Genomic DNA, 14,947 nt, shown 5'->3' with positions numbered 1-14,947 from the left:
CCATAGTTTCAACTGGGAAACTGTGAGCATCCAAAACCAAGCCAAATCCAAAAACACCAGAGGATTCCTGGAAGCCTGGCACTCAGACCAAGCAGCCATCAACAGACACATAGAGATAAACAACGTTTACATACCATTCAAAAGAGACAATTGTTGTTTATTCGTTTAGTCGCTTCCGACTCTTCGTGACTTCATGGACCAGCCCACGCCAGAGCTTCCTGTCGGTCGTCAACACCCCCAGGTCCCCCAGGGACGAGTCCGTCACCTCTAGAATATCATCCATCCATCTTGCCCTTGGTCGGCCCCTCTTCCTTTTGCCTTCCACTCTCCCTAGCATCAGCATCTTCTCCAGGGTGTCCTGTCTTCTCATTATGTGGCCAAAGTATTTCAGTTTTGCCTTTAATATCATTCCCTCAAGTGAGCAGTCTGGCTTTATTTCCCGGAGGATGGACTGGTTGGATCTTCTTGCAGTCCAAGGCACTCTCAGAATTTTCCTCCAACACCACAGTTCAAAAGCATCTATCTTCCTTCTCTCAGCCTTCCTTATGGTCCAGCTCTCGCAGCCATATGTTACTACAGGGAACACCATTGCTTTAACTATGCGGGCCTTTGTTGTCAGTGTGATGTCTCTGCTCTTAACTATTTTATCGAGATTTGTCATTGCTCTTCTCCCAAGGATTAAGCGTCTTCTGATTTCCTGACTGCAGTCAGCATCTGCAGTAATCTTTGAACCTAGGAATACAAAGTCTTTCACTGCTTCTACATTTTCTCCCTCTATTTGCCAGTTATCAATCAAGCTGGTTGCCATAATCTTGGTTTTTTTGAGGTTTAGCTGCAAGCCAGCTTTTGCACTTTCTTCTTTCACCTTCATCATAAGGCTCCTCAGTTCCTCTTCACTTTCAGCCATCAAAGTGGTATCATCTGCATATCTGAGATTGTTAATGTTTCTTCCAGAGATTTTAACTCCAGCCTTGGATTCCTCAAGGCCAGCTTGTCGCATGATATGTTCTGCATACAAGTTGAATAGGTAGGGTGAGAGTATACAGCCCTGCCGTACTCCTTTCCCAATCTTAAACCAGTCCGTTGTTCCGTGGTCTGTTCTTACTGTTGCTACTTGGTCGTTATACAGATTCTTCAGGAGGCATACAAGATGACTTGGTATCCCCATACCACTAAGAACTTGCCACAATTTGTTATGGTCCACACAGTCAAAGGCTTTAGAATAGTCAATAAAACAGAAATAGATGTTTTTCTGAAACTCCCTGGCTTTTTCCATTATCCAGCAGATATTGGCAATTTGGTCTCTAGTTCCTCTGCCTTTTCTAAACCCAGCTTGTACATCTGGCAATTCTCGCTCCATGAACTGCTGAAGTCTACCTTGCAGGATCTTGAGCATTACCTTACTGGCATGCGAAATGAGTGCCACTGTTCGATAGTTTGAACATTCTTTAGTTTTTCCCTTTTTTGGTATGGGGATATAAGTTGATTTTTTCCAATCTGATGGCCATTCTTGTGTTTTCCAAATTTGCTGGCATATAGCATGCATTACCTTGACAGCATCATCTTGCAAGATTTTGAACAGTTCAGCTGGGATGCCATCGTCTCCTGCTGCCTTATTAGCAATGCTTCTTAAGGCCCACTCAACCTCACTCTTCAGGATGTCTGGCTCTAGCTCACTGACCACACCGTCAAAGCTATCCCCGATATTGTTATCCTTCCTATACAGGTCTTCTGTATATTCTTGCCACCTTTTCTTGATCTCTTCTTCTTCTGTTAGGTCCTTGCCATCTTTGTTTTTGATCATACCCATTTTGGCCTGGAATTTACCTCCAATGTTTCTAATTTTCTGGAAGAGGTCTCTTGTCCTTCCTATTCTATTGTCTTCTTCCACTTCCATACATTGCTTGTTTAAAAATAATTCCTTAGCTCTTCTGGCTAACCTCTGGAATTTTGCATTTAATTGGGCATATCTCCCCCTATCACTGTTGCCTTTTGCTTTCCTTCTTTCTTGGGCTACTTCTAGTGTCTCAGCAGACAGCCATTTTGCCTTCTTGGTTTTCTCTTTGTTTGGGATGTATTTTGTTGCCGCCTCCTGAACAATGCTGCCAACTTCTGTCCATAGTTCTTCCGGGACCCTATCTACTAAGTCCAGTCCCTTAAATCTATTCTTCACCTCCACTGCATATTCCTTAGGAATATTAGTGAGCTCATATCTAGCTGATCTGTGGGTCTTCCCTAATCTCTTTAGTCTGATCCTAAATTGTGCAAGAAGAAGTTTGTGATTGGAACTACAGTCAGCTCCAGGCCTTGTTTTTACTGACTGTACAGATGTCCGCCACCTTTGGCTGCAAAGGATGTAATCAATCTGATTTTGGTGTTGTCCATCTGGTGAAGTCCATGTACAAAGCCGTCTCTTAGGTTGTTGGAAAAGAGACAATAGAAAAGCCAAAAGACCAGTACACTCCCTTGCCAACAATCAACACCCAGATATGCAAAAATCAACACAGGATTAACACCAGATGAACCATTGAACAGCACAATACACCCTAATCAAAGAACTATTAACTCAGGTAATCAACCAAGCAGCAAACAACAGCCCAATCAAAGAACTCCCAAGAAGAAAACACCAGCCGAGCAAGCCACAGTATATAAACTGAGAGCAAGGCCCACTCCCTCTTTGCACTGAAGATGTTGCCTAGTCTGGCAATGAAACGTCTGCAAGAAAACAACAAGGCTCAGAGAGTATCAAGGACTCCACGGATTTAAAATGGATAAAAAGATTTATGGTACGGAGCAAAGACAGACAGAATTGATGTGCAATTGTGTACTAATGATGAACATGTAATTGCTAAAATGTATAAACTTTTGTTGAAATTTGAAGAACAGGTTAAAGAATGTATGATAAAGTGGTCTAGGAATTTTAATTATAATATACAGATGAATCAATGGAAAAATATGTGGTCAAAAGGGTTGAAATTTACATTTTATGATTTTAAAGATTTTTTATAAAATGATGATGGTACATGATGCCAGAGAAATTATCTAGAATGTATAAAGGCATTCCAAATGTATGTTGGAAATGTGAACAACATGAAGGGACATTCTATCATGCTTGGTAGACATATAAAAAAAGCTAAAAAAATTGGATTCAATACACACATTGATACAGAGGATTTTAAATATTAATATTCAATTAAAGCCAGAACTTTTCCTTTTAGGGCTGATGGATACAGTTAGAAAAGAGTCATGGAAGATTATTTCAATATATGATTACTGCAGCAAGATTATTAGATGCACAAAGATGGAAAGATTCAGCATTACCCACCATGGAGGAAAGGCTGGTGAAATGCTGAGATGGCCAAACTGACCTCTCTGATTAGAGAAAGGTCATTATTGACATTCATTAATGACTGGAAATCCTTTATGGACTTTTTCTGTAAAAAAGAAAATGATTTTGTGACTTACGGTTTTGAAGAAAGAATAAGTTATAGAAAGAATTATGATGTAATTTTAGAGAGATTTGATTAGAATTGTAATATACCTTCTAAGAGAAAGATCAGAAGCCACTTCTTTATATTATTTTTTCCATGTTTTCTGTTCTTTTTCTTTTTTCTATTTCCTTTTTTCTTTGCCTCTTCCTTTTCTTTTCACATTTACTATATTTTTTTCTTTGAATGTATTTATTATATATGTAAAATATTTTAATAAAACTATTTTTTAAAAATGGTAGTATGCATACCATATTTGTTGGAGTGAACAGTCAAAAAGCTGGGATTTATATCTTGGATTACAATGTTGCTGTTCTTATTGTTTAAAAAATTGAATTACACACTTAGGTGTCGATCCTTAATAATAAAACTGAAATTTTATACAGTACACATTTATCTGAGTAAATGCTACTGAATGCAATGAGACTCATCCCTGAATAAACTTGCATAGGTTTGGTAGACACAGTGCATATAATTTTGGCTGTCCTGGTCCTACTTGTCAATACTCTATTTTATTACATCTAAAGTAAATGGGGGGAAGGGGCAGATAATTGAAATATAATAGAACTAGCCACACATAAGCTGAGTCTGCACAACCTGCTGTACTAATCTAAAATGGAGTAGAAAATTTTATGATGTTGTGGACACTCAGACACAAACAGGCCCTCACATTCAGCCATTTTATAATTTATTTCGGGTACAGCATGTGATGTGAACCCAGCAATTGCACTTTTATTAACCAATAACATGGAGAGCAAACCCAGCCATCCTTTCATAAAACATAATTCATGTTCTAATTTCTTTCCATTTTCAGTTCAAGACTGCTTTTTTCAAAGACTAAATATGTGCTTTCTAAGAAGGAATAGGCTCAGTGCTTGAAGTAGGTTGTCATAAAAAGATTTTTCTGCCAAGGGATTTTGGAACTTATTAAATAATAGCATGTAAGAATAGTAATATTTCTGCTTTAACATTTGTGTTATAGGTCTTCATTTCTATTGAAGATGTTAATGTGGATCTACTGCCATCACAGGCAGTTTCATTTTACAGCATCATCATTATATTTTAACATTGTTCAAATGAAATCTAGGAAACTGAGTAGAAAGAAGCAAGTTCCTAGTGAAGTGGGAATCGGATGGGGAAGAAGTCTCCATTGTGTGGGAAAGCTTTGTACATAGCAAACAGATGTGTTGAACATGTACATATACTGAGTTCCTGCCAAATATATTTAATATAATCCCTCTGGACGACTCTTCAAATCACCTGTTGTAGTGACAACAGTTATGAAACAACAGTCAGCCATGGACATTTTTGCCTTAATCATCAAGGAAAGTTAAGGAAAGAGGTACAGTATATGATTATCCATGTGAGCAAGGCACATAGCTATCAAGATGGTGTATGTAATCTCAAAGAATACATCACTAATGTGTTGAGAGAAATTAATGCAGATTATGCAGGAATTATCAACTCAACATCTATTTAAAGAAAATATGAAGAAGTCTCTTATACTTTAACTTAATGAACTATCCAGTCATCCTAGTTGATCGTAATATCCATTCTCTGGTCAAAGGGGCATCAGTTTTCAGTTTCCGAGGGTGCATAAGACACAGGCATATTTTGTCTCTAATAATTCTGCCAAAGATAAACCAATACTGTTGTTGTAACATATAACTTATATACAGATAAGTACTGTGTGTGCGCGCGCGTGTGCACGCTCGTGTGTGTGTGTGTGTGTGTGTGTGTGTGTGTATATATATATATATAAAACATAACTTATATACAGTTTCACTGGAGAACAAAACATTGTTATGTTATTAAGACCTACAGGATGAGCAAGGTTTGGGTGCAGATCTGAAATGGCTACAATATTTTGTGATGAAATGGAACACGCCATTCTTTTTACCTGAAATTGGAGAAAAGTATGTTAGAATGTTCTTTTAAAAACAGATTCAAAGCATTATTCAGCATATTTTAAACATGTATGCATAAAACTTTATTTTTAGGAACAATGTTTGACATGTAACAATTGCTTTCTGGAAATATCTTGTTTTTTACATGATCTTCTGATTAATTTTCTATGAAAGAAACACGTTCACAATTTTTAAATAAGCTTAATCTGCTTTTTAATAAGAAGCTAAAATGGAAGAGAACGTATTGGATTTGGTTGAGTTCTGTTACTATAAAAACAATAACACTTTATGAAAAATAAGGAACTCTATCATTCTGGCTTCAAGAAGAGCCAAACTTACCACAGTAACTAGAGATGGCCAAGAACCAAAGAAGATTGCAAGCAGTTCTATGAGGCTTTTTTTCAAAGCACGTAAAAATTATAAAGACCGCCTCCCCCCCCCAGCTAGTTGCCTTAATCTAGGGTCACAAATTGGCCTACAGATTATTAAAAACTATAGAAGCCACATGAAATGTGATATGAAATGAGATATGAGGAGAAAGGCAAGCTGCTGCCACCTCCTCCTCATATATATTACATATTCTCCTGATGTATCCAACCCATATAACAAACTGAGCAGAAGCTTGCTCATATAGGCAGCCAGTATCTTTTCTTTCAACAAATATTCATTTCTCACCACAGACCACATACTTCCTGCTACCTTTTCACCATTTGCATGATTTCTTCTCTTCCTGCAGTCTTTCAACATTCACTCTGTTTCTTACAGTTCTTTCATGCCTGCTTTTACTCAAAATCCACTCCAACAAATGGCCTATCCCACTTTCAGAGCCTCTCATCACCCTTGTATTCTTCCCTAATTCTCTCAATCTTGCATCATAAACCATCAAACCAATCATGTTTTCAGATTCATATGAATTGCTTTGCCATATTTACATATGAATGCACTTATGCTTATACTTTGTGTCCAAAACAAGCATACCTTCTTCTAAGCAGATGCTCAGTCTCTGAATGGTCTGAACACATTTTCTGTACCCCTTACCCACCCACCTTTTCAGGTCACCAAGTAATATTTTTTTCTTTTGGGCCACATGCATTCCAAAAGTTCCACATTTTTTTTCCAAGAACCCATCCTTGGTTCTTCCATTATCACAATTCACGCAAGTGGAGAATGCAACTTTCACCAACTTATGGATGCCTGTTTTCATATGCACTTATAACAATCAAGAGCAGGGTTTTTCAAACTGGGTTCCATAAACTCCAGGGTTCTGTGAGGACTTAAATGAGTTCTGCACAATTAAGGAAAAAACCCTCCCTTGTAGGAAGCATTTTCCCCTTAATATTAAGATATTAAGCAGAAGGGTGGGGCTTGTCAGCTTGAAGGTCTATCTCTCCTAATTGGAGTGGGTTTTTTTTTAATGAAAGGTTTTTCAGCCTGAAAAAGTTTGAAAAGCTCTTAGAGGACACCAATTCATAGATTTTAGCCATTTTATTCATAATTAAACTTCTACTTTCACTTCCTTTTATTTATTCATCAACTCCACAACACACAAAGACCAGGGTACCTTTAGTCAGATATGTTATCCTTCACTTTTCTCTTGGGTTTCACATAACGCTTTTTTACTAGGATAAAGGAGGTCATACTCATACCACATGCAGCTAAGAATGAACGATGGAGCCAATTTTGGCATGTTTGGGACAATAAGTGACAAGTAGAACTGAAGTCCAATTTTATTCCAAGCGTGCTGATATATTCTATGTAAGTTAAGATCTCTATTGAGGTTCCCTTGCAAGCTTACATAATTATTGCCTGCATCCCACTAACTATAAGGTAGGGGCAGATTTAAAATGAACAGCATTCATTATTATTATCCTTGGTATACTTCCCATAAAGTAAATGGGAAAAAATAAACATTACTTTTGCTGCTCAGAGTCACTGAGGGGGCAGCCTCAAGACAAGACAAGACAAATTTTCCTGCTTGGGAATGAAATCCTGGATTAGTTTACTAACAGTGAATGCAAGATGAGTGTTCACAGAGCAGGGTTATATGGAACAGCATGGGCTGAGGAAAAAAAAGATTCAGGCTCCTAACGAAAGGATTAATAGTTGGGTTTACCCATCTTGTAAGTCATGATTTATTTTAATCATGGGTTGCTGAAGAAGACATAGTGGTCTAACCCATAATATGACTTGCTTCATTTTGAATTAGCATATTGCATGAACTTGGCTATTGTGATTTGTATTATCATGATTTATGGCTTTGCATAATGGTTGAAGTGAGCTATTGACTTAATAAAACATGGTTCAAACAAGACTTGGTTTGGCCCATGTGTGAATCAATTCATAGCCACACAAACCATGGTTTACACATCACAAAGTTCACACAACACATTGTGCCAAGACCAAATGACTTAGTACAACTATCACTGTTAAAAAAAATAGGAAAATGTGTGGAATATATATATATATATATATATATATATATATATATATATATATATAATATATATATAAAAAAAAAAAGTTGAGCCACAAATACAGTTATCCTTTAATCTTGGCTTTGAATGAGAAATCTCTTGGAGAGACTGAGGTAAATCCCTCACAGGAACAAAACCCTTTTAATGATATTGATTTTAATTTTTGATTTTAAGTGGAACTGTTTTATTGTCATGCTTTAAAGTTTTGGAATTCTTTCAAGTTGCCTTGAGGTTTGACATAAAGAGAGATAAAAATGGTGTGCCAGTGGCTAGAAAGCTGATTCTTATTGGAGTTTGGCTAGTTTTAAAAATTCTATTTGTAAGCTGCTCAGAACCTTTTTGGATCTCAGCAGTGAAGAAATCAAGGTCATAAAATAAAAAATTCAGTACAATAATAAAAAAGAGGCATCTTCGTGAGGCAAAATTATGGGGCTTTGTGAGGAAACCACGGCAGGAACACCACCAGGATTGAAATATAGCAAACATGAAATGGCTGGTGGGGCAGAAGTGTGGGGCAGCTGCAAACTTTTTTTTTTTCTTTCTCAACCCAGGACCAAGTGTAAGGACCAAAGCACCCAGAATCCCCAGCCAGCATGGCCAAAGACAGCTGGGAATTTTGGGAGTTGTCTCCCTACCGCATTTGGCTGAGAGGAGGGCTGGCAAGGAACCCTGGAAGGCGAGGAACACACGCTCAAAACATGGACGCATTTGTTCAATTCCCAAAGTCAGAGAAGGAAAAGGGCTTGGGATCTCTTTTATGTTTTAAGCCCAGACCCAGCTTTTCTAACAGAGAATGCGGGTGATGAATACCGTACGTGAGCAAAACAATAAAAAAAAACCCGTTAAAAACCAAGGAAGTGCAACCCACCTCACCGCTTCGGGACGCAACTCCCTCAGCGGAATCGGCGTACGGCGGGAAAAAAGTTTGGCGCGCAGGCGCGCCAGTCCGAAACGGCTAGATTCCCCTTGCGCAGGCGCGCCTTCCCGTTCCTCCCCGACTACTTAAGTGGCCAGCGGGTGGGTGCGCCCTCACGTGGCAGAGTTGCGGCGTCGGTCGCGATGTTGAGAACTTGTCAGCCTTCCCAGGTTTGCAGGAATACGATTTCCATTGTTTCAAGCAGCAGTTCCTCGCTCTCGAAAAGTTTGACTTCAGAACGTGTGGAAGGAAGTTTGGTGGGTTCGCACAGCATGCTAAATCCTAAACCTGGGATAACCAGAAATAGTTATTGTGCTGACCTAAGGGTACAATCGCTCTCTCTGGGTTGCAAAAATTTGGATGGATATGGTAAAAGCTGACGTCGACACCAACCGTATTATGCTTTAGGCCTATCCGATCTGGCTGCAAACATCGTTGTGACCAGGAAATGCTAACTTTGCTGCCTTCTAGTGGCACTCAGTTTGGGTAGCCTAGTTTAATGCGTTAGCTTGGTTTACACAAATGTAAAGGTGCGATTCCCACAGCATGATAAACTATAAGCCTGGCCTAGTAAAATGCAGTGACTGTGTTCACATGAAGTGTGATGTCTGAAAAATTCTCCATATTATGGCTTAATGTGATGTTCTGCTTCACACAATATGCTGAACCACAAACCCCAGCTTAGCATACTGTGTTGTCAGAACCTGGCTACTGAGTAACTAGCACAGTTCTGCTGCAATTAGGCAATTAGCAGTTTATGTTCAGTACCTGATTACAATGTCTATCAGGCTTGATGGGCAGTGAACTGGGCAGTGGGTATCACTGTGTGTGATGGACAATGTACTCCACCAGATCTGGATGGCGGCAGTTGAGGACGAACAGGCTACAACTTATCTGCAGAGAGGATCTTTCTTCTTCCCCAGTTAAAAGTTAGTGCAGGGTTGTGATTAAAGTCTTGGACTAGGAGCGGGGACATGTTCAAGTAAGGCAACGGGCCAGGAGGTGGTGAGTTCTAGTCCCGCCTGAGGCATGAAAGCCGGCTGGATGACCTTGGGCCAGTCCCCCACTCTCAGCCCAAGAGCCAATCAGGCGTGGCAGGAGAGTTCTAGTCCCGCCTTAGGCATGAAAGCCAGCTGGGTGACCTTGGGCCAGTCCCCCTCTCTCAGCCCAACCCACCTCACAGGGTGGTGGTTGTGGGGAAAAGAGGAGGAGGAAGGAGTATTAGGTATGTTCGCTGCCTTGAGTTAATTATAAAGATAATAAAGGCAGGATAGAAACACTTGTCAAAAAGGACTAAATTATCTCCAGTTCCAGCTCAGTGCATCTGAGGTGAACAGCTCAGAGGAACCAGAAATTATAACCTGTGGTTCAGAACAAAACAAAACATAGACGCTGACCATGACACTTGGCTATTTAAACTGCCTGTGTAAGCCTTAACCTTCGGGGGGGGGGGTACAGAGCAACTCCTAGGACTCCATAGCAGGACTTGGCCTCCACTCTTTGCTGGCCACTCAAAGATCAAGTTGGCTTGACCTACGGGCTGGGGGGTGGGAGTAGGAAAATAGAGTAAATAATAATGTAATAATAATGCAATAATAATTGTATCATGCTGATTTAGTACCTTGATTGCATTCACAATTTTGAATACAGCATAGAGCAAAGCTAGTATTATAAACCTAATCTTTTTTTAATAGAATTACCTCCACTGGAATAAATTATATTTTATTTATTTTAGAAAAAGTGTGCTCAGGCTTCCTAATAGCCTACAGTATGTGATTTTGGATAAAGTTTTTTTTTAAAACTGCATAGAAAACTTCTGTATTTTATATTTGACAACCAAATTATGATTGTGTCCTTGTTTAGATGTTCCTTGGTTTACAAGAAGACTAAAGAAGCCAATTCATCTTTCCATTTACTTAGAAATAAGCTTAGAAATAACAGAAATCAACAATATTCCACTTGTGCATCATAATTTTATTTTATATTTTTTATGCATGATTGGTCAGTTTATGATCAGAAGGTCATGGATTTTAAAGCTGGAATCTATCTTAATTAATTTGCCCTGTCAACTCTGAATTACAAGATCTTACATTTTCTTCAATTAGAGCCCTGAAAATAAATACCACCTGTGCACTCATAGTGCCAATAAAATCGCTATAATAATTAACTGACTGGTAACATATGACATGCTGCTCATTTGGGCTCTACTGTGAGGAAGCAGGTGACCAGTCAGGGAGTTGACAGCATTTTTTTTTAATCTAATGTTGGAAACATGGAAAAGAAAACGAAAAACCTGTCTACCACTAGTCATTTTCCATCAGTTTAAATTTAAAGAATATTGCTGCCTTTAGGCGAGGGGTGGGGGGCTTTGAGTCAGTCTTGCCCTTGCCTCCTTCCCAGGGCAGAGAGAGAGAATGACTGGCCCAAAGTTACCCAGCTGGTGGGACTAGAACTCATGGTCTCCTGGTTTCTAGCCTGGTGCCTTAACCACTACATCAGAGTGGAATCTCTCAAATCCATCAAAGTAAAGATGAGAAGCTGAAGAACATCTGGTTGATCTTCTAGCTGAGAAGCAAAAACCGTATGTGTGTTTTCTCACATTCCTCTGTGCCAAGGAATGTGAGAAAAAGAGCAAGCATATTTGTTTAAATATGTGTGCTGGATTAGTCCATCCAAAATCTTAAAAAGAGTCATTCTTCATTTGGAAGATTCTATATATAGCCAATTTTGCTTTCTGGGGTAGATCAGAGGTTGGCGATTGATCTAATTTGTGCATTGATCTTGGATGCCATTACTGTACAGAAATCCAGTTTCCTGGGTATTCTACAGATGTTTTAGCTTGTGGCATATCCTTTTTTTGCCTACACAGAGGCGATGGGGGTGGGGGAAGGTAGGAGGAGCAAGTGACAATACAGTATGTCTATCATGATGCAAAACCTGCAACCTACATACTAGCATCAGACATTAAGATGCAAGCCTTAAGGGCAGAATTTGCATCGTGATGTCACCATGCATGTTATTTGAAAACAACTTTAACTTGCTATGGACACCACCACGTTCTCTATAACTATGTAACTATATTTATTTTGCAAAATGAGGAAATGCTGGAAACAGTGGTTGCCCAGTAGGTGAATTTTGGCAAAGCTGACCAGTGTTTATTACCTTGAGCCACCTGGCAAGTAGATTTGTGAAACTTTGGTAATGTATGATTGCATTCAGAGATAATTGTGTATCTGTGGTAATGCATCAGGAAATTGTAACAAAAGAATCCCTATCAATGAGTAGCTGAGATTGTTCTCCCCCTACAGGATCAAAGACAACTGCTGCCTTCAGTCCTGGGTCATTAAATGGGAATTTTTGGTTTGGAAATTTGATTGAATTTCTTTCCAGTCAAATCTCTGGATCAAAACTTCATATAGACCCAGTGACAAGTACTGGAAAGAACTTGTCGTTGTCGTCAGAATTACATTCTGTGTTTAGTGAACATATGTATATGCATATATTTAGTGAACATATATATATTTTAATCAACCAAACTCTGCAACCATAGTTTTTGGATTTGTGCTAGTCTGTGACTGTAACAAAACTCTCTTTCTCTCTTATTTTTGGATGGCAATTTTGCTTTTCTAATGCAGTAGATAAAGTGATCAGCTTGTATGCATCTACATGTATTTTTCATTTCAATTCCAATGTACTGATACTGATATTCATAGCAAACAACAAACTGCTTCAGTAAAAATAACAATAACAATAAAGATGTTCTGCATTTGTTGCTCTGTGTGCACTGTATTGTGGATTGAACCAGGAGCTATTCAGTACTCAGGAAGATTTTAAATTCTTTTGACTTTCCACATTTATGTGATGCTTGACAGGACTATGAAAAGCTTCATATTTGATCTCCTAGATTGTGCGGCTGCCACGCATCCTGAGAAAGAAGCTGCTGCTTTAACAAGTTGTACACAGTGCTACATTTTTGTTCCCAAACATTCCAAAGCTCTGTTTTGGAGACTGAACCTGAAGCAATAGCAGCTATAAGGCTTGACAGTAATATCTGCCCCTTTATATCAAGGATAAACAGGTACATGTTTTGCTAAAAGCATACATGGTTTTTCCAGATGACTTTATAAATTCACTGCCTTCTGCGGAATATGAAAAACCAAATGTAGTTCTCCTTGGTGACCACTCTTCAGAAACCTTTAAAAAGGTTGCAAAATTTTTATCAATAGCTATATCTGTTAGAAGCCATCTGGTTCCTCCTTCGTATTATGAATTGCTAGCTGTTAACTGTTTTAGGATTTTCTCATAATTTTTATTCTTTTTTATATTCATTGTATTGAATGGCTAGTTTTTTTGTGTGTGTTTGGTCTTGGACTGTAAATAAAATTTTGACTTGATTTGAATTTTTTTTATTGATTTCTGCCCGAGCACAGTGGAGCAATAAGATTTTGAAAACAACATACTGTTTTGGATAAAGAAGCACTTGAAGACTTAAGCATTGTTCGACTATACTGTTTTAAGACAACATGTATTCGGGACAAGAAAAGCCGTTGACTTGAATAATTAAACATTTTCCTTGACAATAAAATGAAGTTCTGAATAAAAAAAGCTAAGTACATAGATGGGAGACTACCAAGAAATTCTAGGACTGAAGGTTAGATTGGGAAGTAGAAAAAACATGTAATGAAAGTAATGGCATGATAATGAAGTCTCTTAAGCTTAACTGAGTTTAAGCGTGTATCATCATCATCATCATCTCCATCTCCTCTCATTCCAAGCAGAAACCCTGTTATAACCCGTACTCATAATAGGGTTCTTTAGCCTCTATTTGTTTTAGGTGGCTATTTCTCCACCACCTTTCCTGCTCTGTGCAAACTGTTTTGAAGTGTAATGACCAAAATTGTACACAGTGGTCAAATGCAGTCACAACCATTCAGCTAGGCTGTTCCTTCAAGTCTGCATACAAGGATGCAGAAAGCTGTGAATCTTGGGTCTGCACAGAAGGGAAAAGGAGGAAAGACCATAACAGCCCCAAACTGTAACTCTAAACCATGCCTTTTGGTGTTTCATTTGAACGGATGCAGTATATTGCTTTACACCGAAAATCTGTTTCCCATAGCACAACTACATAAGTCCATTTATTTCCAGAGTCATCTTTTCCAACCAGACAACAAAAACAGACTGTTTTTCTAAAGAATGGAAGATGATGCTATCTGGCCTTGGGAAATCTCTCCAATTAGGGCAAATTTTCACCTTTTGTCCGATGACCCCATATAAGGGAGACTGAAGTTTCCCGCACTTGTTTTCAACTCGCCTCCATTCAAACAAGAAGTGGGAGGGGAACAAGAACAGATCAAATTGCTGGCATATGACATTCTTCCAGCTATGTTTTTTGTCTTCTGTCTACTACCTACTTTGGGCTGAATGTAGGGTATAGTTTTCACTGTTTTTTTCCTGATACCAACATGGATTGAATTAACATAAAAAAGCTTATTCAAAAAGAAGAGGTATAAAGAAAGGATGAATTTCATAATGGTCATCAGGATAGCTTCTCTCTCTTTGGGAAAAACAGTATTTAAAGCATTCAAGCATGGGTCTGCTGGATTGGTTCTAAAATTCATCTAGTACAGAACGGGGGGCTGTGGTGTGTTTTGCCAGGGGCCATATCCCCCAAGTCAGGCAGTGCCAGAATGAAGGAGTTACTGGTCTGGACTAGTACTGCCTCTGTTCACTTATTCATCAGATTTAGATTCTACCTTTTCTTGGATTTCTGGAGGAAGAAATGGTGGACTGAAGATGGCTCTGTGAAAAGTAGAACTGACAACTGCAGTGGAATGAAGAGCTGTCAGACTGGTTCTTCGAAACTTCTCTGGACAAGGAGAGGACTTGAGATTGCCCACAAGTGCTTCAGACAGCTGCTCCTCGTGTGGAGACCACAAGATAGCAGTCTCTGGCAAGTTTAGAGTTCTGGGAGGTGAGAGAATAGCCATCTTGCTCAAACCATGGTTGGCGCCTTTAAAAGGACACTAAGTTCACATCCTTTTTTCTAATCACTTTCGGAAATTGCTTGTTAACTGTTTTTTAGCTATTAGAAACTTCGGGTCAACAAGTTGACAGCAATGGGTGAGCTTCCTTCAATCCTTAAAGAAAATTTTAACTATAAGT

The 14,947-nt window shown here is 38.8% G+C and overlaps 1 protein-coding gene across 1 annotated transcript in view; it reads right to left on the bottom strand.

Annotated features, from left to right (window-relative positions):
* The window catches only part of MEIOB (meiosis specific with OB-fold), a 46,405-nt gene extending 41,021 nt beyond the window's left edge, over positions 1-5,384 (bottom strand). Inside the window, exon 1 of the mRNA XM_063314741.1 lies at positions 5,311-5,384. Within this exon, the coding sequence (XP_063170811.1) occupies positions 5,311-5,379 (69 nt within the window). The 5' untranslated portion in view covers positions 5,380-5,384. The remainder of the gene's footprint in view (positions 1-5,310) is intronic.
* Between the last annotated feature and the right edge of the window lie 9,563 nt (positions 5,385-14,947).

This window comes from Candoia aspera, chromosome 14 (genome assembly GCF_035149785.1).
Source record: "Candoia aspera isolate rCanAsp1 chromosome 14, rCanAsp1.hap2, whole genome shotgun sequence".
In the NCBI taxonomy this organism is placed as follows: domain Eukaryota; kingdom Metazoa; phylum Chordata; class Lepidosauria; order Squamata; family Boidae; genus Candoia; species Candoia aspera.
The sequence above is the reverse complement of the archived record's forward strand: the minus strand, read 5'-3'. Positions and strand labels throughout refer to the sequence as shown.